Genomic DNA, 24,970 nt, shown 5'->3' with positions numbered 1-24,970 from the left:
CTTGTGTTTTGTGGTTTCTGCTGCTTTAACTGAGAGAAGAACTGTTTTGGTTCAGTGAACAATTGCACCCCCTGATAATTCAGAAATCGTATGTTCTCTGTTCTGTGCATCCTTGTTTAGTGTTTCATTTTTTTTTTTTTTTCCCCTGTCAAAGCCTCAGGGTTATAGTCTGCAGACTGTCTGGTCTGAAACATAATGCACTAAGTGGGCAGTTCATGGCAGGAAATGGGGAAATCAAATCAATCAAATGATGAAAGACAATGTATTCCATGCCTGGATAATGATTTAACTAGCTTAGCTTGCTGAAGATTTCTGAGAATGAACTGGCAGAAGGCACATGATTAAAAAGTTCTTCAAAACAGTAAGAATCTTTTCCTTCTTTGAAAATGAGGTTCTGCTTCTGCAGAACCCACATGCCTAGGTAGAACATGGGCAGCAGTAATAGCATCTTCCTCTAGTGTAGTGATTCTTAACCTTTTTTTGGGATTAAAAAGGCTTCTCCCCCTTGGAGAAAGCTATGGGTCCTTTCCCTCAAGAAAATACATGCATAAAACTATACAGGTCGAGGGACCTGTGACTCCTTAGAACTATCTACTCCTGGTATACAGAAGGCTATGGATGCCAAGTTGAGACCTCCTAATGCCAGGCCAGGTTCCAGGATAGAGACTGCCAATGAGGGGTATTTGGATGCAACTCACAGCTGATGGTTGAAGCTGGAGCTTGCAGAATCCTGAACAATATTGTCATTCTCAGTCCATCTGTCTAAAGGCACTTCCAGGCTACTTGAAGATACATTAGTGGTACTGCTAGTGAAAGATGTTAGTTGCACACTAACAATGAGAGTTTTGTAATAAAACATCTTTTAGGAACTTCCATGGTGGTCAAGTGGTTAACACTCCTCACTTCAAACACAAAGGATGCAGGTACAGTCCCTGGTCAGGGAACTATAATCCCATATACTGAGTGGCACGACCAGAAAGTAAAACACACACACACACATCTTTTAGGGCCCAATGAAGAACAGTAGACTCATCAGAACATGGGCTTGCAATGTCGACATTTGTTGCCACTTCCAAGAATAGTATGTGGTTACTAGATCCTTCTCTATGCAAGGCCAGAGTCCTTTCCTTAATTTATAGACTTTCTGGCTCTTACTAGTCTGTATCTCCTATTTTCAGTGAGTCACCACTAGTTGCCATGAGCTCGTTTATAAAAGAAACACACTAAAAGCATATTATGAAGTTGACAAATTATTAAACCAGAACAATTATAGTAACGGGGAAACATGGCATTCAGCATCTCCAGGCAGGGAGGAGAAGGAAAGGGGAGCAGCAGTATCGACTGTTAGGACAGGACCACAGAGTGAATCTGTGAGACTGTGGGGAAGCCTGTCCATGAAGCATACTAGTGATAGACTTTCAGTCACTAGGCAATGAGATCCTCCACATCCTGAAATGCATTAGTAACAGCTCTTGTTTATTCAGTACCTACTTACTATATGCCAGTCACTGTACTAGGCAGTAAACATAGAATGATCTCAGTTAAGCCTCACAACCCTCGCTAGGTATAGTATTTGTATACCCATTCGACAAATGAAGGAACAGAGTCTCGGAATGACAAAGTTAAACCCTGTCTGATGCCCCATTGTGAGTAACAGAGCTGGTCTGCTGACTCTTCGGTGCCTGCTTTTCTTTCTATGTTGCCTTTCTACGTAAAAGAAAGCCCCCCTGCCCCACCACTTGAGGGAATAAGCATCTTTCTTTTCATCTTCTTTTTCACTCCTTCCTCCCAGGGTTTAACTTAAGGTTTCTCTGCTCCAGAAACCCTTGGCAACATCAAGTCCCAAAGGCAAACTGGTACACATTGCAGATTTCCTGAGCCTACTGCCTTCCTGCACTGCAGTGAGGTGGTGGCAGCCCAAACCTGGGCCCGGGCCCATCCAACCATGAGCCTCTGCATGCTCCCGCTAAACATTATAGAGGAGTGGATGCTACTAACCTATTTTTTAAAAAGGAGCTTTAAAAATATTTTTGTAAAGGAATGCTATAGTTCGGTATCAAAGAGCTGGAATTAAAGGAATGTTACAGAGGGGCCCTTTCCTCAAGAGGTAGTAAATCCAAGATATTTGTAATTCATTTTACTGGACTGGCTAAAGAGGGGGACAAAATTTGAACAATAGTCTGGAAACTAGAGTCCAAATTTTATCTCCAGAAATAATGCAAGTTATGCAGTCGTGGGGATAACCTTTAAGAACTTACCTGTGAACATAAGCAGGGAGACCAGATCACCACTCATGGATCTAAAGGCAAACATGAGATAGTTTTTTAAATGTATTTAAAATCCATTAGAACAGAAAGCACATTGGCAGTTGCTAGGTCTGGAAAAGAGGGGCATAGAAGTGGGGCTGTATTGTGGAAGGATGGAAACGTTTTGCAACTAGATATGGATGGTGACTGCACAATGCTGCAAATGCACTAAATGCCACTGAACTAATCACTTTAAAATGACTCATTTTATGTCATCTAAATTCACCTCATTTTACGAACCCACTGATAGAGAATTTATGAGACTATCAGAAAAACAATTATGACGTCTACCATACCTTCTGCTCCAACTGAGACCATTATGTACAGCCACCTGGGTCAACCCAGTAGAAGGAATTCCATTTGGACAACATTAAGCCAGATCTAATAAGAGTAGTATTGATTTCAAAACAGAGCCTGGAGAAAAAGCCAGAAATCTCCCTGGATGTAAATGAAAGAAAGAATAGCTAGAAACGTTGCTTGCTTATGAGAAGTTATCACTGATTTCCAGCTAATTTTACTTTTATTATTATATCATCAGAAATCTGTAAGTTCCTTAAATATATCCAAATTGTAAGAACACATTTTGTTTTTTAGAACCAAATAAATTTATATACCTGAAAGCACAGTGCTAATTTAAAATGGAAATAACTGAGGGGAGCTTTGTAAACATAGTTCCTATGTGAAATTTTATTTTTCTTTCTAGACAGTACATTACTGGCTTTGCTGCATGTTCAGATTTAAATGTACAGGTTAGTTGCTGTCATCATGCCTTTTGCTATTTTCAAGTATCTCACATGGCTATACCATTTGCAAATGGGGTGAGTGCTCCTGAATCCAGTCAAAAAAAGGGCTGTTTTTATTACATTACCAACCCTTGCTGCATACATTTAAAGGGAGAAAAGAATGGTTACTATGTGGATCAAAAGGCTGCTCTCCTCCTCTATCGATCTCTTAAAAGTTGATTGGATTGCCTTCATGTTTTATGCTATTTCACAAGCTTACTAAATGGGGGTGGGAACTAGCTAAAATTTATCAATTCTTTCTTAAAATCCCTTGAAACACACACACGCACACACACACCCCCCAAGATGTAATAAAACAGAGTGAGTCACACCACAGATATTTAAAGAATTATGTTTCTACAGTGCTTCAGTGATTCTGAATAAAACAAAACAGAGAGAGCTCAGGCTACAAAGAAAATGAAGACTGATCCTGGAAGGGTCTCCAGGCTTGCTTCCTCATTGATTAATTACTGTAGATCGCCACATGGCTACCCTGTTCCCTGATGAGACAAGTGGTCTCTGTTCTGAGACTTTTCATTCCAGTTTTATCACATTCTTCTAGGGGTTACAGAATGCTCAGCAGACTGTAACCAAAATCATTAGTATAAGGGCTGGAATTTTAGACTATAATCAGTAGCAGTCTGGTTAATTGCTGATTATTACACAGGGCAAAAAAGCAGCTCTTTCCTTAGAAGTGCTTATTAAAACAAACTTAACTCAGGTTTGTCTGCTATGCCATATCTGTGAATAAATGAGAGGGGTAAATTCCATCCCTCATGATTTCCAGGCATAAGGATTTATACATGACATATAGAATTCCTGATGTCCTTTAGGACTAGACAATTTTTTATCTTCATCTTAAATCAGACATAAGCTCAGCAAAAGGAACCCATCTCTGGCAACTGAAACTGTCTGTCCATGGCCTAACCTAGTCTGTAAAGTAGAAACAGCAGACTTAAGATTAGAACCAAGGTGAAAGCAGAATTCAGGTCCAACTCCAGGGCCTGTATCCCCACACTTGGTCCAGTTATTCACAGAAGGAAGTGAATATAGAAAATATACAGGACAGAAAATGGGGAGGGGGAACATGGTTTAACTTTGATCTTTTAATATTAACGGGCCTACTTATTCATTGGAAACTAATTCAGCAAAGTAATCTAAGAAGTGACTACCAAGGGACCATAACTGAATTTGAAAACAGACTATCTGACAACCACTATTCTGAGTGCTTAACACATTGAGTAATTATTGTAACAAGTCTTTGCGTTAGGTACCACTGTCCCAATTTACTGATATGGAAAACTAAAGCTCAGAGAAATTATATAGAAGTTCAAGATCACACAGCTTGCTAATAGCAAAGCTGGAGGTCAAATCTGTGAGTCTGGGCTTCAAAATTGATGTCCTTAAACCAATGTGAAATACTGCCTCTAGGCCTACTGGGGGGAAAAAATCTATTCCTGGCAAACATCTTCATCTTCTGATTTAAAATGTTGTTCAACCAGCTTTGCTTTTGGAAAAGCATTTTCTTAGAAACATTAGAAGAAAAAACTTTTCTCAAAGAAAAAATAGTATCACTATAATAACCTGTGTAAAACCACTCAGTCGTGTCTGACTCTTTGCAACCCCATGGACTATAGCCTGCCAGGCTCCTCTGTCCATGGGGATACTCCATGCAAGAATACTAGAGTGGGTTGCTACGCCCTCCTCCATGAGAGCTTACCAACCTAGGGATCAAACCCAGGTCTCCCACATTGCCTGTGCATTCTTTTACCATCTGAGCCACCAGGGAAGCCCTGTAAAACCACAGGTACCATCAAAATGAAACAAATATGCATTAAAGATCAAACCATAATATCCATTGTATGTAAATAAATACTTGTCAACCTTTCAGAAGGTCAATATGGTATTTCATTTATGCATGGACTATTAATCTCGATAACAAAAATTTAGATATCTGTCCAGTTTTGAAGAGAGGCCAATAATCAAACTCACGTACACAACATTATTGAAAAAGGTTAAAAGTGAGGACCTACCCTTTGACCGTGATATACTGAAGACAGCAAAAGTGAACATTCAGAGTCAGCTTGATCCTTCTCTTTTAACAGAGCCCTCCAAGATAACAAAATACACCAGAGAGGCTGCCAACTATTAGAACTTGAAAAGGAAAAAATAAATTTTTTTAATTAGTCATATATACATCTAATAAGAAATTATGATCTGGTCATCTTAGAAGAATATTCATCTAGGATTGAATCACTGAGATTATACTTTGTGTAGGCTGAACAGGAAAAGTAAACTGGTCGGTGGCATCACTTTCAACAATTCAAAGCCACAGTTGCTGTAGAAGAGTCACCGTGTGTGTGCAAGAAGTTTGAATCCAGAGGAGAGATTGTCAGGAATTAGATAAGAATGTATCTGACTCAAACAAGAAGGAAGGGCAATGCACTGGAAGCAGAGGGAAGCTCAGTGAAGCCCAAGGTCAGAGGAAATGATGATAACAGAGAGAAAAGACTTGGGATGGCATTTAGGGAGGAATTCTGTCAGACTACTATTATCACAAATTAGCCCCCTGGATATCTTTGCTTAGAAAGGGCTTAAGCGAAAACAGAGAACCTAACAGCTGTGCCAAACAAATCTTTCTCTAGCCACTGAATCTAGACTCTGGAATCTGTACTTCATGTAGTCTCATTTGTGCAGATTTGAGGATTTAGTTTTGTTTCTGCTTTGTTCCCTAGCAAATATCCCTCTTGAAACAGTAAGGCTAACCCGAGGCTACAAGATAGGGCATTTGTCTTGTTTTTGCTCGAGCTTTTTCCTCATCTGTCTTTGACCCCCTTTGACCTTATTTGAAGACAGTTACCATATATGGCCTCTCACCGCTAAGTTTTTTGCTTCTCCAAGTTAGAAGCAATTGGTCAATGCTTGCTCTTGTTTTCTGAGTCTCTCCTTCTGAGTGTTTCCTATCCCACTGCCTTCCCATCTGTCAATATTTCTAAGGTATGCTGGATAAAAGATGCATTGGAGATTAGAAGTATTAACTCCCTTGATCTAAAACTGTTTCTACTGATATAGCCCAAGGTCACATTGCCTTTGGAAGTACCGATTTTTAAACCAGTTTTTTTAAACTGATTTTTAAATCGGTTGTTCTTACTTAGTTTACTGTCTGGTAGTAATAACAAGTCAAATAAAAATAACCAGATAAAATTCATTCTTTGGGATGCCTGGAGGTCAAGTTCAAGAGGGAGGGAAAAAAGAAAGGGTAGAACTCTTTGTGACTCTCATAGTATTTACTAGTATCTGCCTTTGGTAAGATTCTGAGATGTGAGTAATCCATAGGCTGCAAGTTCCTTAAAGGCAGACCACTTTCCTCTAATTTTAATTTTGTTGTCCACACAAGTGATATTCTTTTGACTTACTGCAGAAATATCTATCAAATAATTACATTTAATGTTGTTGTTCAGTCGCTCTGTCGTGTCCGACTCAGTGCAACCCCAAGAACTGTAGCACGTCAGGCTTCTGTCCTTCACCTCCCGGAGCTTGCTCAAACTCACGTCCATGGAGTCGGTGATGCCATCCAACCATTTTGTCCTCTGTTGTCCCCTTCTCCTTCTGCCTTCAATTTTTCCCAGCATCAAAGTCTTTTCCAATGAGTCGGCTCTTTGCAACAGGTGGCCAAAGAACTGGCGCTTCAGCTTCAGCATCATGATGTCCTTCCAATTAATATTCAGGGCAGATTTCCTTTAGGATTGACTGGTTTGATCTCCTTGTAGTCCAAGAGACTCTCGGGAATCTTCTCCAACACCACAGTTCGAAAGTATCAATTCTTTGGCGCTTAGACTTCTTTATGGTCCAACTCTCACATTCATACGTGACTACTGGAAAAACCATAGCTTTGACAAGATGGACTTTAATTAATTACATATAATACTCTGCTTTAAAAAAATAAGTGTCTTCCCATGTTACTGTAAATCATAATTTCTGAGCCCTTGGAATAACCTTAGTATGCCTGAGGACTTGGTCACACCAGATAGTTTATGCTGACAATGTGATTTATGGTGAACGCCTATTTTTATATACCTGGGACATGCCATATCAGGTTGTCTACCGGGAAGGTGCTGGGGAATCAAGGCTGCATGCCTATGTGACTGAATTCCAGTAAAAACTCTGCACTCAAGGCTCAGGTGAGCTTCCCTGGTTGGCAACACTTCACATATCATGTTGGGAAAATTAAACACTCTCCTTGCATTGCCAATGGAAGAGGACAAATGGAAGCTTGTGCCTGGTTTCTCCTGGACTCTACCCTATACATCTTTTCCTGTTGCTCATTTTAATCTGTATCCTTTCATAGTAATAAGCTATAACCAAGAGCATAATAACTTTTTGGGTCCCATGAGTCCTTCTTGTGAACTATTAAACTTGAGAGTGGTCTTGGAGATCCCCAACACAGATGTTACCACGGGACAGGAACAAAAATAGTAAGTAATTTGTGCAAGAGACATTTACGAGGCAGTGAACTCCATAGCTGTTACTTTGTCCACTGTCAAATAAAGGCATCTGGTATAACCAGGGAAGGTAAAGACGTTTATAAAATATTTATTTGATGGAACAGTTTAACTTTGCTTTGGATGTCCTGTTCCTTAAAGAGTTTTACTTATTTTTTAAAAATCCTCAAGAAACACAAGCATTTCAAAATAGGTTAAAATAAATTTTTATTAAAAAATTGTATTAAATGTTAGAAGAAATTTATACAGAATTCATAAATTCTTTATAAAACAATTACCAATCGTTCTCCAATTATAATTGTTTTTATGCAGACTTGGAAATTTTGCAGTGAAATAAGGTTTACAAAATATTTCTTTTAAAGTATTACAATGCTAATTTTAGGCAAAATAATCTTTCAAATGGAAATTTTTGTATGCAAGTGAGTGAGCCCTCAAACACCCGTATTCTTTATCCCAGCAACAAATGGGAAAATGAACATTAAACTGACTTACTGAGGAAACAATGAACAAGTATTCTGTAAACCTTAAATTCATTCAAAATTTTAAATTACTTTCAAAAGCAGTATCATTACAAGGTACTGACAATCACACTGTGTACTAAAAATTAATGTTAATCCAACTAATATTCAAAAAAATGTTGCCAAGAGGCACCCCTTGTTGTAAGGTATGTTAAAGGTGCCTTTAATACACTGAAGACCTAAACCCTACAGGGGACAGTATCCTCACACACACAAAAATAGAATTCATCCCTTTTAGAAGTGGATAATATCTCTTTAGTAGTGTTGCTGGTTTTAAAAAAAAGACATAAGTTCAAAATAATGCGGCAACATACAAAAGTGGCCCATAGTTTTGGTCTTTGTCTGAGAAGTACATTCTGTAATTTAACAAAGTCTGGTTTTAAATTTTCAGTTCAAAAGCATACTTCTTTTCCAATTGGATGACTGCCCAACTGATGCCATTCCAAAGAGCAGAATCCCAATCACCAACTTGAAAGGGGTATGGCTCAACGAAGACAAAAACAGTGACTGATTTACCTCAAAGATTAGGAAACAAAATCTATATCAAAGTATCTGAAATCATAAAAAGTAAATGCTTTTAAAAATTTTCCCCCTGAGCTATGGACGCTTTTTATATAGTCACTTACTAGAGAGACTTTTTACTAAACAGATCTTTCACTAAACAGATGCATTCTATCATTCCAAGTTATACTTAAAAATCCTATGATTTATAAGACTCCTACGATTCTTCGTGCTGAAAATAGGTAAGTTATGTCTCAAACAGCACAAAATGATAGCAATTACATGTTTCATGGAAATCTTTGGTGAGAATGCAATCCTGCAGAAGCCGCCTTATTTTGTTCACTCACTCATAACAGTCTTACAATCTTCAAGTAATTTTCAAAGGAGAAACCACAAGTCCATAATGAAGGACCAGCAGACCATCCTGAAAAAAATAAAAGTGTTTTGCAGTTACTTGAAAACCACTTACATATATGATCAAGTCAAAGATAGTTTATTTTTCATAACCCAACACTAATGTGAAATTCCTTGATTTAAAGAGAATGAAAGTCCAAGATAAAGAAACTTCTTATCTACTCAGCTCATAACCAGACACTCCCTGTTAGTGTGCCTTTTTAATGACTCTTAGAAGAAAATCCTGAAACTACCAGTATCCACAGTTTGTCAAGGTTGTTTATGGCTAAACAGTTCTCCAAAAAGAACTAAAACTTCTCATTTTGCAGATTATTTAATATATCACCCAACTCTGGGCTTCTCTAAGAAAGACTCAATTATCATAGAGTATCATGGATCTGCTAGGAAATAAAACATTTATTTCCCATACAAATGCAGCTTACAACTAAAATAAGTGAGAAAACTTCGGAACTCTTACCCATTTAATACAGGATGCATTTTACTTCCTCCTTGAAGACTGTTCAGTACAATTCACCCTTTCTTTGCTACCCAGAGTCATCATTATGAACTGTAACTGTACTGCGCTATATAACACAGTGATGTCCTCTGGGGCTGTCAGAAAACTTAACACTAAATGACTCCAGATATCATGTTTATGAGTCTCTTTATGAGACTCCTTTCTTGATATGAGGTCTTAATTCTTTGTGCTCTCACCAAGGCTGCACCCAGCAAGCAACCTACCTTTTTAAGATGCTATTTGTAATTTACTATGAACTGAAAAACTAGCTTAAAAAGAAGACTCATTGAGAAAGTATGCCATGGGCAATGAACCTACTTTAAGCAACATTTAGAGGGAGTGGTGGCATACACGCCTTGCATTTCCAACTCGGGTCTAGCTATCACCCTTTCTTTCTTCTTTATTAAGCTTTTTCATGGCTCCACTTCCTCATTGCTCATTCACTGTTCAACTCACTGCAATCTGGCTTCTGTTACTGGCAACTCCAGTGAAAACTCATCAGCATTCTAGAAAGGGGTTCACAAATTCAAATACCCACAAAAGCCAGAGAAGTACCATAAATGAATATGTGAGTCAGTTAAGTAGTCAAATAGGGTATGTTGAGACCAGTGATAAACCATATAGCAGATGCTTAGCTAAAGGAATTTAAACTCAAAAAATATTTAAAACACAGAATAAGCCAAATAAAGTACAATCACACCATGTTTGGCCTACAGATCATCAGATCTCTTCTAGACTAATTAGTCTAATCAAAGTAAATGAATTTGTATTCTAACACACAGAAGGACCCTATTAACATATTTACATGAATACAAATTACATTTTACAGAATGTCAATTTTTTGCATATAGTTATGTTTCAGAATTACAAGCTGTTTAAAATCTCAAAACAACTTCAATACATGTATAAAATTACACTTTATGAAATGAGATAATCTTTACATTTCAAATTTATATCTATGTTTATTTTGTTTATATTCTGATAAATATATAGGAATATATAAATATTATTTATATTTTATATTTAGATGTTTCCATTCATGGTCTTCTTAAACAATCTAATCAGAGTAAATCCTCTAAAAGACAAGTCAGATTATGTCTCTTCTGTCCTTGGCTCAAATCTCTCCAATCAATAGTTTCCCACCTCACTCAGTTAAAATCCAAAGTTCATACTACAGTCTATAAAGTCCTGCATGGTTTTATTCTGTCAGATCTGAGCTCCTCCCACTCTCTCCCTCACTTGCTACATCCTAGCCTTCCTACTGCAGAGATGTATTATTCATTTAGCTAAGAGGTCCTGAGATTACATGACACTTACATAGTTATCAATGAGGACTTTAATTATAAATATTCTTTAAATTGAAGTCATACTTTCTACCTACTCCATTGACTTTGGGATTTTACGCCTAGCTTTTTACATTTCTAATCAAGCTTAACTTTAAAAAAGACAATATTTTCTAAGATTTCTAAAGTATGATTTTATAAAAATCTTAGGAAATGTCTTATTTATACCTCTAAGTATGCTTTACTTAGCTAAGAAACAATTTTACTTTTGTATTTTATGAAGATCTTTTGAATTATTTGTTTCTAAAATATAAACAATTAGTACAGTATATTTCTAAAAACATGTAAGAATAATCAAATAATTACCCAAAAAAGTATTCAGCTGCCCTTTTGCTAAGATCCTAAGCTTTAAGTTCAACTTTTTCAACAGCTGAACCTTGATTCCACTGCTAACTAACCAACTGATCTTGGGCAAGGTACTTAATCTTCATACACCAGTTTTGTCATCTATCAGATTCCCCAATGGATTTCAGAATTAGAGGGCAAAATTCCAAAAGAAATTGGATTTTTCTCTTCATTAAAATTGTAGGTCTTATCTTGCTTTCATTTATCCTTATTAGATTTCACACTATACTTCCCACTCACATTATAGGCTACTTAAAATATCGTTTAACAGTTACCATGGCTTCTTACCAACTGAGCTAGGAGTGGTATGTGAAATCTCTACAGACTAATGAGTATCCGCAAATTTTTCTTAAAGACACGTCCTCGCAGATACATTTGCCCAGTAGTCTTCAAAGCTCTACTGCAGTATGAGACAGAGAAGAAAAAAGGCCTCTAGAATCAAACTGCCTGGAGTTTGAGCCCTGGCTCACACACTTACTGCTACTGCTGCTAAGTCACACCAGTCGTGTCCAACTCTGTGCAACCCCATAAATGGCAGCCCACCAGGCTCCCCTATCCCTGGGATTCTCCAGGCAAGAACAATGGAGTGGGTTGCCATTTCCTTCTCCAATGCACGAAAGTGAAAAGTTAAAGTGAAGTCGCTCATTCGTGTCCTAGTCTTTGCGACCCCATGGACTGTAGCCTACCAGGCTCCTCTGTCCATGGGATTTTCCAGGCAAGAGTACTGGAGTGGGTTCCCATTTCCTTCTCCACACACACTTACTAACTGTGGTTAAGTTACATGTCCTTTCTGTACCTTACCTGTGCGTGCGTGCTCAGTTACTTCAGTCACGTCCGACTCTGTGCTACCCTATAGACTGCAGCCTGCCAGGCTCCTCTGTCCATGGGATTCTCCAGGCAAGAATACTAGAGTGGGTTGCCATGCCCTCCTCCAGGGGATCTTCCCCACCCAGGGATCAAACCCAGGTCTCCTGCACTGCAGGCAGATTCTTCACCATCTGAGCTCCAGGGAAATCCACCTTACCTGTACCTTTCCTTATCTTTAAAACTGGAGATAAAAGAATACCTACCTCATAAAACTATGATGAGTAAGAGAGCTCATCATTACAAATCATTTAGAAAAGTACCTGACACACAGTAAGCATCCAGTAAACATTAGCTTTATTATTTATAGTCCAAATAATTTTAATTATAGAATGTTTATTAAAACCCTAATAACACGGAACACTCTTCTTTCATTAATTAACTTGCCCGTTAGACATAAATATGGTAGACCTACCTGCATTGCTGCATCGCCTATTGCACGTCGAATTTCCCTTAGAGTTTGATACCGTTCTAACAAGTGATCACCACAGATGATGTCTACCTACAGGCAAATAAGAGTATAAGTCTGCTGTCCTGCTTCAAAAAACCACATTAAAAAAGAGGAACATCAACATAATTATTTTTAGACTAGACTTTGCTATTTTGTTTTTTATTTATTTATTTTGGCCATGGCATGTGGGATCTTAGTTCACCAACCAGGGATTGATCCCATATCTCTCGCATTGGAAGCGCAGAGTCTTAACCACAGGACAGCCAGGGAGGTTCTGACTTAACTATTGTAGACTGATTAAACATTCTTACGAAACAGTTTAGAAACTATTTACAAATAAAATGGAAGGAGCACTAGAGGACAAGGCAGAACACAGAACACTACAGCAGATATTCCAAATGGTTTCCTTGAATCTCTCAGAACAAGTTAAATCATACTTGATATGTTCAGCATAAGATGGCTCAGAAAATTATATTTTTAAACAGTTCATGACACAATGATTAAGGGCTTATAATGCTTCAAAATGCAATCTTCGGTTGTTTGATCTTCTTATTAAAGAATATCTCATTTTCCAACAATGAAAAGTCTAATACTGATATAAAGTACATAATAAGGCATTGTGTTTTACAGGTAGAACAATCTTAACAAGGTCTTTTCAGCCCTTTTAGTGATGTCAAAGCTCTACTATAAATCTACTTCTATACCGAATGCGCTAGACAGAACAATATGGTTGTATAGTTATATACTGTATTGTATATGATTCCAGTATATTCACTTGCCAGAAACAGAAATGAAGTCCTTACATGCTCTTTCACTGAGTACTCCTTTTCCACTGCTTTAAAATGGGAACAGGTCCTCAACATCTTATTAACACATATCACTTAATAGACTCCATCTCCTAAGACTCCTATTTAGCTTATGGCATGAAATTCTTCCTTGCTCCAAACCAGAGTATCACCTCTTAACTCCTATTTCTCCTTTTCCTTTCTTCTCACATGCAATCAGCTACACCTGTTGCTTCTTTCTTCATAATAACTTTTAAGTTCATATCATTCTTTCAAGTGCTGCCTTCAGGTTTAAACCACTGAAATCATCTCCTAACCAAATTCCTAACTTCAAATTTTGTTTACTCTAAAAATCCTACACAATGCCAACATGTTAATCCCCCTAAAACCTTTAGCATGCTTGGGTAAGAATAAAAAGTACCTGCATTTAACTGAGCAGCCACTACGCACAGCATACATTACACTTATATATTTTACATATATTATCTCATATCATTTTCACATTCCTGTGAGTTAGGTATTATAATTCCTACTTTGCAGATAGGGATGCTTAAGAAGTAAAGACACTAAATTTTCCTAAAATCACAAAGCCGGTAAGCAGCAAAGTTCAGATCTGAAGCCAGGTCTATTTCCAGGTCTATCTTTCTCCAAAAATCAGTGCATGTCAGGGATTGGCAAACTTTCTATAAAGGGCTACATAATAAATATTTTAGGCTTGTAGGCCACAAGATCACTGTTACATGTGCTCAATTCTGTCACTTTAGTATAAAAGCAGCCACAGGACGGCTGTTAAAATAAAACACTGTTTATGAAAAGATGGCAGGCTAGATTTGGCCTGTGGGTCAGTTTGTCAAGCCCTGTGCTCTCTCACAATGAATAACCTCCAATTTCACTTTTCACTTTCAGGCACTGGAGAAGGAAATGGCAACCCACTCCAGTGTTCTTGCCTGGAGAATCCCAGGGACCAGTGGGGCCTGGTGGGCTGCCGTCTATGGGGTCACACAGAGTCGGACATGACTGAAGTGACTTAGCAGCAGCAGCAGTAACAACTCTTGTTTAATGCTTACCAGTTTTAAAGTTGGTAGAGCAGTATCTGTTTGCAAAAGGACTTGAAGGCAGTAACAGCTGATCTTGCGCACAGAACTTAGATCCAAGAAAAATTATAGACCTTGGAAACTAACACTATGTTTTAATTAAGTATCCAGCAAGTCAGAGACCACCACTCTTAGTGGGCTGGACCATGTGGTATACATTTATGACTTGGTTACTACAAATTTTCAACTTAATCCCAAGAGGTTAGCCAGTTACTAACAGTTTGATGCATATGGTCCTAGTTGCTGTGTGTGCACGCATGGATTTTATTTTTATAGAAATGGGATCGTGTCACATATTTTGTTCTACATATTCTTAAAACATACACACACACACAAACACCAAAACCTTAATACACGGACATCTTTTGGAATGCATAGTTAACTCTGTCTTTAATAGCTGCATAGTGTTCCATTTTATGAAATATATCATAAATTATATATCCATTTTCCTCAGAAACATTTAACTGCTTCTCACTTTACCTGTTGATTAACTTAGTTCATTCAAACAGAGTCACATTTTTGAGGATGTAACAAACATGACCCCCATTATTTGACAATTAGCTAGAAGGACTCAGCATATTCACAGCTATGATTTACTACAGCAACACAGCAAGGATACACTCAGATCATCAGTAAGGTAAAAAGATGTAGGGAGAGTCTGGAGAAATCCATTCACAGGCTTCCTTTGCTCCTCCCTCCCAGTCCAGGAAGCAATACTCCCACAATACTCTTTTCTCTAGCAGTAGAAATGCAGCCAATTTGTGCACTCTCTGCCAGGGAAGCCCACTTGAGGCTCAGAGTTTAGGGGTTGCACTGAAGCCTGGTCATGTCGGCATTCTCTGCCTAGCAACTAGCAAATTCCAGACTCCCAGAAGCAAAGCAGGTATTCAGTTTTCAGTCCATGCACGGGGAAACATACATTCAATACTGCAGTCTTAAGCCAGCTCCCTAGATGCTAGGCAAGGGCCAACCTTGTAAGCCAGTCCTTCTAGAGACAGCAGCCTCGGGTCTGCTTTGTTAACTCTTTTCTGCATAATCTTTCTAACCTCCTGAGTATTAAGTCTTAGACAGGCAGGATAACTACAATATATCTGAATCTCAGAGCAGAAATCAGAATGTGAAGATAGTCTTAAGGCAAGAAAAACCCTTAACTTTTTAAAAGCAAGATCACACTAAAGCTTCCAAGACAGAATTTTTCACTGAATGAGCCAGTGCCACACTCATCCCTCTTTGTTCATACATACTCTTTTCTTTGACAGAAAGTTCTTTTCCTCCTTATCTGGCCAAAAAAAAAAAATCCATTCTGCAAATCCTTTGACAAATTCAGAGCTAAATCATTCACTCTGTGCTCCTGTTGCACTCATCATAGCCTACTGTCATTTTATATCTTTCCCACACAGTTCTGAGTTGCCTGACAGCATGAATTTTCCGTCTCATGTTTGTAGTGGATGCCAAGCACACAGATTGCTCAATTTAATATTAATAAATAGAAAATGAATGGTAGGAATATACCATATGACACATTAGAATCTCCGTAAATGATTTGGAAACAATTCAGTGGTATGGTTAAGGGTTAAGGTAATATACTAAATAAATAATAATAAAAAGGAACTTATTGGGACTTCCCTACTGGTCCAGTGACTAAGAATCCTCTTGCCAATGCAGGGGACACAGGTTCTATCCCTGGTCCAGGAAGATCCCACATACCTGAGGCAACTAAGCCTGTGTACAGCCTCAATTACTGAGCCCGTCTGTCACAATTACTGAGTCCATGTGCCTAGAGCCCATGCTCTGCAACAAGAGAAGCCACCACATTGAGAAGCCAGAGCACCTCAAGGAAGAGTAGCCCCTGCTCAGGGCAGCTAGAGAAAGTTTGCACACAGTAACAAAGACCAGCACAGACAAAAAGTAAAATAAATACATAAATTATAAGGAAAAAAACCTGTCTTATAAGATGGAACTCAAAATTTATTACTACATCTTTTATATACAAGATATTTAGTGATAAATGTGATAAGCATTTTATAAAACCAAAAATAAGATTAAATGATGTACAAAGGAAAATACTACAAGAGTTGGTTAACAAAAAAAAGAAAAGATACGGTAAGACATCAATAAATTCAAAACACCACTAAATCAACCATGATAATTCAAAAACACTGGGATCTCTATATGAAAAAAATCCACTCAGATAATTATTGATTTCTGATTTGAATTGACTTAAATCTCTTAAGAACACGTGATCTATATATTTTTTATCCTTCAAAACTATCTTCTTTTTTATTTTTATCTGCTACAAATAAATAATATCTTAAAGGTATTTTATCATTTAACAATCCCTTAGTAATCATGCTTCTTCCAGTCCAGCGTTTCTCATGATGTACTCTGTATAGAAGTTAAATAAGCAGGGTGACAATATACAGCCTTGATGTACTCCTTTTCCTATTTGGAACCAGCCTGTTGTTCCATGTCTAGTTCTAACTGTTGCTTCCTGACCTGCATACAGATTTCTCAAGAGGCAGGTCAGGTGGTCTGGTATTCCCATCTCTTTCATAATTTTCCACAGTTTCTTGTGATCCACACAGTCAAAGGCTCTGGCATAGTCAATAAAGCAGAAATAGATGTTTTTCTGGAACTCTCCTGCTTTTTCGATGATCCAGCGGATGTTAGCAATTTGATCTCTGGTTCCTCTGCCTTTTCTAAAACCAGCTTGAACATCAGGAAGTTAACGGTTCATGTATTGCTGAAGCCTGGCTTAGAGAATTTTGAGCATTATGTTACTAGCATGTAAGATGAGTGCAATTGTGCGGTAGTTTGAGCATTCTTTGGCATTGCCTTTCTTTGGGAGTGGAATGAAAACTGACCTTTTCCAGTCCTGTGGCCACTGCTGAGTTTTCCAAATTTGCTGGCATATTGAGTGCAGCACTTTCACAGCATCATCTTTCAGGATTTGGAATAGCTCAACTGGAATCCCATCACCTCCACTAGCTTTGTTCGTAGTGATGCTTTCGAGGGCCCACTCGACTTCACATTCCAGGATGTTTGGCTCTAGGTCAGTGATCACATCATCGTAATTATCTGGGTCATGAAGATGTTTTTTGTACAGTTCTTCTGTGTATTCTTACCATCTCTTCTTAATATCTTCTGCTTCTGTTAGGTCCATACCATTTCTGTCCTTTATTGAGCCCATCTTTGTATGAAATGTTCCTTTGGTATCTCTGATTTTCTTGAAGAGATCCCTAGTCTTTCCCATTCTGTTGTTTTCCTCTATTTCTTTGCATTGATCGCTGAAGAAGGCTTTCTTAGCTCTTCTTGCTATTCTTTGGAACTCTGCATTCAGATGCTTATATCTTTCCTTTTCTCCTTTGCTTTTCGCTTCTCTTCTTTTCACAGCTATTTATAAGGTCTCCCCAGGCAGCCATTTTGCTTTTTTGCATTTCTTTTCCATGGGGATGGTCTTGATCCCTGTCTCCTGTACAATGTCACGAACCTCATTCCATAGTTCATCAGGCACTCAATCTATCAGATCTAGGCTCTTAAATCTATTTCTCACTTCCACTGTATAATCATATGCTTATTTAACTTATATGCAGAGTACATCATGAGAAACGCTGGGCTGGAAGAAGCACAAGTTGGAATCAAGATTGCCAGGAGAAATATCAATAACGTCAGATATGCAGTAGCATATTGGGCATCTACTGACCTGGGGAGTTTCTCTTTCAGTATCCTATCATTTTGCCTTTTCATACTGTTCATGGGGTTCTCAAGGCAAGAATACTGAAGTGGTTTGCCATTCCCTTCTCCAGTGAAAGAGAAACTCCCCAGGTCAGTAGGTGCCCAATATGCTACTGGAGATCAGTGGAGAAATAACTCCAGAAAGAATGAAGGGATGGAGCCAAAGCAAAAAGAATACCCAGCTGTGCATGTGACTGGTGATAGAAGCAAGGTCCAATGCTGTAAAGAGCAATATTGCATAGGAACCTGGAATGTCAGGTCCATGAATCAAGGCAAATTGGAAGTGGTCAAACAAGAGATGGCAAGAGTGAATGTTGACATTCTAGGAATCAGCGAACTGAAATGGACTGGAATGGGTGAATTTAACTCAGATGACCATTATATCTACTACTGCGGGCAGGAATCCCTCGGAAGAAATGGAGTAGCCATCATGGTCAACAAAAGAGTCCAAAATGCAGTACTTGGATGCAATCTCAAAAACGACAGAATCATCTCTGTTCTTTTCCAAGGCAAACCATTCAATATCACAGTAATCCAAGTCTATACCCCAACCAGTAACGCTGAAGAAGCTGAAGTTGAACAGTTCTATGAAGACCTACAAGACCTTTTAGAACTAACACCCAAAAAAGATGTCCTTCTCATTATAGGGGACTGGAATGCAAAAGTAGGAAGTCAAGAAACACCTGGAGTAACAGGCAAATTTGGCCTTGGAATACGGAATGAAGCAGGGCAAAGACTAATAGAGTTTTGCCAAGAAAATGCACTGGTCATAACAAACACCCTCTTCCAACAACACAAGAGAAGACTCTATACATGGACATCACCAGATGGTCAAAACCAAAATCAGATTGATTATATTCTTTGCAGCCAAAGATGGAGAAGCTCTATACAGTCAGCAAACACAAGACCAGGAGCTGACTGTGCCTCAGACCATGAACTCCTTATTGCCAAATTCAGACTTAAATTGAAGAAAGTAGGGAAAACCACTAGACCATTCAGGTATGACCTAAATCAAATCCCTTATGATTATACAGTGGAAGTGAGAAATAGATTTAAGAGCCTAGATCTGATAGATAGAGTGCCTGATGAACTATGGAATGAGGTTCGTGACATTGTACAGGAGACAGGGATCAAGACCATCCCCATGGAAAAGAAATGCAAAAAAGCAAAATGGCTGTCTGGGGAGGCCTTACAAATAGCTGTGAAGAGAAGTGAAAAGCAAAGGAGAAAAGGAAAGATATAAACATCTGAATGCAGAGTTTCAAAGAATAGCAAGAAGAGCTAAGAAAGCCTTCTTCAGCGATCAATGCAAAGAAATAGAGGAAAACAACAGAATGGGAAAGATTAGGGATCCCTTCAAGAAAATCAGAGATACCAAAGGAACATTTCATACAAAGATGGGCTCAATAAAGGACAGAAATGGTATGGACCTAACAGAAACAGAAGATATTAAGAAGAGGTGGCAAGAATACACAGAAGAACTGTACAAAAAACATCTTCATGACCCAGATAATCATGATGGTGTGATCACTGACCTAGAGCCAAACATCCTGGAATGTGAAGTCAAGTGAGCATCACTACGAACAAAGCTAGTGGAGGTGATGGGATTCCAGTTGAGCTATTCCAAATCCTGAAAGATGATGCTGTGAAAGTGCTGCACTCAATATGCCAGCAAATTTGGAAAACTCAGCAGTGGCCACAGGACTGGAAAAGGTCAGTTTTCATTCCACTCCCAAAGAAAGGCAATGCCAAAGAATGCTCAAACTACCGCACAATTGCACTCATCTTACATGCTAGTAACATAATGCTCAAAATTCTCTAAGCCAGGCTTCAGCAATACATGAACCGTGAACTTCCTGATGTTCAAGCTGGTTTTAGAAAAGGCAGAGGAACCAGAGATCAAATTGCCAACATCCACTGGATCATGGAAAAAGCAAGAGAGTTCCAGAAAAACATCTATTTCTGCTTTATTGACTATGCCAGAGCCTTTGACTGTGTGGATCACAAGAAACTGTGGAAAATTATGAAAGAGATGGGAATACCAGACCACCTGATCTGCCTCTTGAGAAATCTGTATGCAGGTCAGGAAGCAACTGTTAGAACTGGACATGGAACAACAGGCTGGTTCCAAATAGGAAAAGGAGTATGTCGAGGCTGTATATTGTCACCCTGTTTATTTAACTTATATGCAGAGTACATCATGAGAAACGCTGGACTGGAAGAAACACAAGCTAGAATAAAGATTACCAGGAGAAATATCAATAACCTCAGATATGCAGATGACACCACCCTTATGGCAGAAAGTGAAGAGGAACTCAAAAGCCTCTTGATGAAGGTGAAAGTGGAGAGTAAAAAAGTTGGCTTAAAGCTCAACATTCAGAAAACGAAGATCATGGCATCTGGTCCCATCACTTCATGGGAAATAGATGGGGAAACAGTGGAAACAATGTCAGACTTTATTTTTCTGGGCTCCAAAATCACTGCAGATGGTGACTGCAGCCATGAAATTAAAAGACACTTACTCCTTGGAAGGAAAGTTATGACCAACCTAGATAGCATATTCAAAAGCAGAGACATTCCTTTGCCAACAAAGGTTCGTCTAGTCAAGGCTATGGTTTTTCCTGTGGTCATGTATGGATGTGAGAGTTGGACTGTGAAGAAGGCTGAGCGCCGAAGAATTGATGCTTTTGAACTGTGGTGTTGGACTGCATATTCAAAAGCAGAGACATTCCTTTGCCAACAAAGGTTCGTCTAGTCAAGGCTATGGTTTTTCCTGTGGTCATGTATGGATGTGAGAGTTGGACTGTGAAGAAGGCTGAGCGCCGAAGAATTGATGCTTTTGAACTGTGGTGTTGGACTGCAAGGAGATCCAACCAGTCCATTCTGAAGGAGATGAGCCCTGGGATTTCTTTGGAAGGAATGATGCTAAAGCTGAAACTCCAGTACTTTGGCCACCTCATGCGAAGAGTTGACTCATTGGAAAAGACTCTGATGCTGGGAGGAATTGTGGGCAAGAGGAGAAGGGGACGACAGAGGATGAGATGGCTGGATGGCATCACTGACTTGATGGACGTGAATCTGAGTGAACTCCGGGAGTTGGTGATAGACAGGGAGGCCTGGTGTGCTGTGATTCACGGGGTCGCAAAGAGTCGGACACGAGTGAGCAACTGAACTGAACTGAAACTGAACTAGTAATCATGCATTCCTGCTAGTAAATAACCATTCATGAAAGTCACATATCTGTAAACAAAGCATACATTTTCCATTTGGAACTAAATGGTTTTAAAGAAGGTCAGCACAGAAGACTCCAGTGACTGGGTTGATCAAGAATTGTTTAATGGCTAACTATTTTGTTTAATGGTTAACTATTAACCATTGGCGTGCTCAGGCCATGGGGTTGCAAAGAATCGGACATGACTGAATGACTGAACAGAACTGAATGGTTAACTAGCTCAATGTTTCATTCATATTAGAAGTAACTCTTGCTTATTTTCCCTTGGATTTAGAAAGCTTCAACAATTTTAGTCACAAATAGGTCTGCATCAGTGATAATTACTGTTCTATTATTTTAACATTTTGGTGAAATAGTAATTTATGAATGTTACCAGCTATAAAGTACCTGAATTAGAAAAAAATATTTACCTAGAGAACCAAGAGCTGAGAAAGAAAATTAAAGACTGAAACAAATTTCAAAATGTTAAAAGCCTTGAATTCTATGAAATGAGGAAAAAAATAAACCCACATTTTTATACAATAAAGTCAATTTAGAATTTTGGCAACCAAATTTCTTAAAATACCAAATGTGAAATTTATCAATGGCTCTGATCAATATCTAGCCACAGAGAAAGTAATCTATACCCTAAAGAAAGCCTCTTGGGTGCCACTTCTTATTCTATATAATCAGGTACAACTCTTCTGATTTCTGCTCTTAGAAATAATAGACTATTATGGGGTCACTCACAATTCTTTGTTCAGGAATCTGTAAACAGCTATCTATTTCTCACCAAAAGCCAGAATAAAGGTAATAAATAAGTCATTTCCAGTTTTCAGTTGCCATGAGATATAGCTAGTATGATGTCAAAGTCAGTAAGGGAAGTCACATCTAACTGCATTTAATATATATATTTGGAGGAGGGCATGGCAACCCACTCCAGTATTTTTGCCTGGAGAATCCCTATGGACTGAGGAGCCTGGCGGGCTACAGTCCATGGGGTTGCAAAGAGTTGGACACGACTGAACAATATATATTTAGTACCAACAGATATTGATACTAAAAGCATAGCAAAATTTCATCTAGTTTTAAAATATTTACTAACTTAATCTATAGTAAATAGATATTTTAGAAAAAAATTATTCTGTGAAATTTTACACATGATGAAAAATAACAAAAAATCCCTTTTAAATTTGACTAATGAAACAGCAAAACTATATAAATGTGCATTTTCATTGGCCCACATTACTAAACTATGAGTATATTCACATTTTATATTCAATAATACATGGTGTTTGAGATTTTCATCTTACAAAAGAAAGTATTATACAACTAGAATGGAAGATCTTTTTCAATCCTTAGAAAAATAACAGTCTATACTACATAGATATTTCACTTTACTAGGTGTCCTGAGCTAGACACTGATATAAGGATGGCCTCTGAAGAGACTGAATGGATAGAAAAGTATACTTTTGCTCTACTATCAAAAAGAAAAGAGCTGGAGCTGAGGCTCTAGAAGCTCTTTAATCATTCTCATATCCTCAGCTTTTCTCTGACACCCAGAGATGGTAATCAACGGCAGCAAGAAACAGCCAGTAAGTCAAATATGATTAAAACTTGGGGGTAGGGATCACTGTGTACCAATATTCAGTAACTATTTATAATATCTACAATGTCATAAAACAAAGGCCACTGCATGAAATCCTAGAGATAGTTCTTCAATATGCTAAAGGTAATCTCACAACTTCCCGTTTTTTAATATTTATTTTTATTTGGCTGTGCCAGGTCTTAGTTGTAGCATGTGGGATCTAGTTCCCAGACCAAGGACTGAACCCAAGCCTTCTGCACTGGGAGTGTGAAGTCCCAGCCACTGGACCACCAGGGAAGTCAGTCCCTTCCCCGACTCTTAACATACATATACTCTACCTGACAAGCTGGATCAAGACCCATTTTTCTTCTGAGGAATTTTTCTACATGTCCAATAGTTGCTTCTCCTGAAACTCGGACAAACTTCTTTTCCAATGGCTATAAGAGTAAATAAACAAACCAATTTCAGGTAAAAAATACATAAAATGCATAAACCTTAAAACATATTTTATAGCAAAGATGATTCAAAAGATTTACAAAAGAAAAAATATCATGAAATTTGAGTTAATTTATCTATCCCATACAAGAAAAGAATTTTAGCTTAGCTTCTCCTCTCTAAAAAACGTCAACAATTTTTTTTTAATAGAAACGCTTTAAAACTTAGAGCAAAATTTATTGACAGTGAATACCCAAGATTCAATATCTAAAAGAACCTAGCTTCCTCAACAAAAAAACTGCAAGAAAAAAAAAAACACACAACCAATCAAAGAGTAGGAGGAATCCATAGATTAAAAAAGATATAAGGCCTATAAATAAGAGATATCAACCAATTACAATATATGGATCTTATTTGGATCCTGATTTTAAAAAATCTATAAAACAACTTTCATAGGAAACTGAAATAGCATGTGGATATTTGACTAAGGAATTACTGTTAATTTTTAAAACTATAGCATCATTATTATATTTTTATAAAAAGTCCTCATCTTTCAGAAGCAAACTGAATTATTTACTGATAAAACTATAGTCTTGGATTTGCTTGAAGATTATATAGGAGAAGTGATAAAGGTAAAGATGAACTGAGATTGGCCATGATTTTATAATTATCGACATTAAGTAATACATGTACACAGGCATTCATTTTACTATTGTCTACTTTTGTATGAGTTTGAAATTTCTTGCAATAGTGGAAAATAAAAAGATTAACATATAAACATAAATGCCTGGAATCTGATCCAATGGTCTAAGGTGATGGGTAGAGAGACCATAGGGTTTTAAAGTAGACTCAAACTAAATGCTTTCCCTGCTATTCTATCTCTGAGGCAATTAAAAGGATATTACTATTAACAGAAATGAAAAGCTAGGGTAATAAGAATTAAAAAGTACCTTTTAGGAAAACATAAAGTATTTTTCTAGAACTAGCAGAAAGAAATCCTAGAATTGTTACCAAAATGACGCAGGCAGGTTAAGCATGTATTTGTCCCATGTAACAGCACTCAGCTCTCTTCTCTGTAATTTGGTTTCTTAAGAACTTTCCTAATGATAGCCTTATCCCTAAATACCATAGTGCAACAGATAGCAGATTAAGTGCAAATATTCCAGAGACAGACTGCCTGGGTTTAAACCCTGGTTTTGTAATTTTCTAGCTGCAAGTCTTTGGACAACTTGCCAAAGCTTTCTGTGTTTCCATTTCCCCATTTGTAAAGCAGAGATACTAGCAGCACCTACCTCACAGAATTATCACGAGGAAAGGGTGTTAAAAAAGTATGTGTGTGTATGTGTGTGTGTGTTAGTTGCTCAGTTGTGTCCAACTCTTTGTGAGCCCACCAGGCTCCCCAGTCCATGGAATTCCCTAGGCAAGGATACTGAAGTGGGTTGCCAATTCCTCCTCCAGAGGATCTTCCTGACCCAGGGATTGAACCTAGGTCTCCTGCATTGCAGGTGGATTCTTTACCATCTGAGCCACCAGAGAAGCCCTAATATATGTAATAACTATAATTCCTGGCACACAGTACGTACTTAGTTATTACTAGTGC

At 38.0% G+C, this 24,970-nt stretch overlaps 1 protein-coding gene across 2 annotated transcripts in view; it reads right to left on the bottom strand.

The window, feature by feature from the left end:
* Positions 1-7,772: 7,772 nt before the first annotated feature.
* The window catches only part of PCGF6 (polycomb group ring finger 6), a 32,075-nt gene continuing 14,877 nt past the window's right edge, over positions 7,773-24,970 (bottom strand). The window contains exons 8-10 of one of the 2 annotated variants that reach the window (XM_027528904.1): positions 23,274-23,372; positions 12,487-12,573; positions 7,773-9,033 (exon numbers count right to left, since the gene is read on the bottom strand). In XM_027528904.1, the coding sequence (XP_027384705.1) occupies positions 8,977-9,033; positions 12,487-12,573; positions 23,274-23,372 (243 nt within the window). In that variant the 3' untranslated portion in view covers positions 7,773-8,976. The remainder of the gene's footprint in view (positions 9,034-12,486; positions 12,574-23,273; positions 23,373-24,970) is intronic. The other variant, XM_027528905.1, reaches the window with a different exon arrangement.

The sequence above is a fragment of the Bos indicus x Bos taurus genome, chromosome 26, assembly GCF_003369695.1.
Source record: "Bos indicus x Bos taurus breed Angus x Brahman F1 hybrid chromosome 26, Bos_hybrid_MaternalHap_v2.0, whole genome shotgun sequence".
Lineage (NCBI taxonomy): Eukaryota > Metazoa > Chordata > Mammalia > Artiodactyla > Bovidae > Bos > Bos indicus x Bos taurus.
Note: the sequence above shows the minus strand (reverse complement) of the source record. Positions and strands in the feature narration are given on the sequence as shown.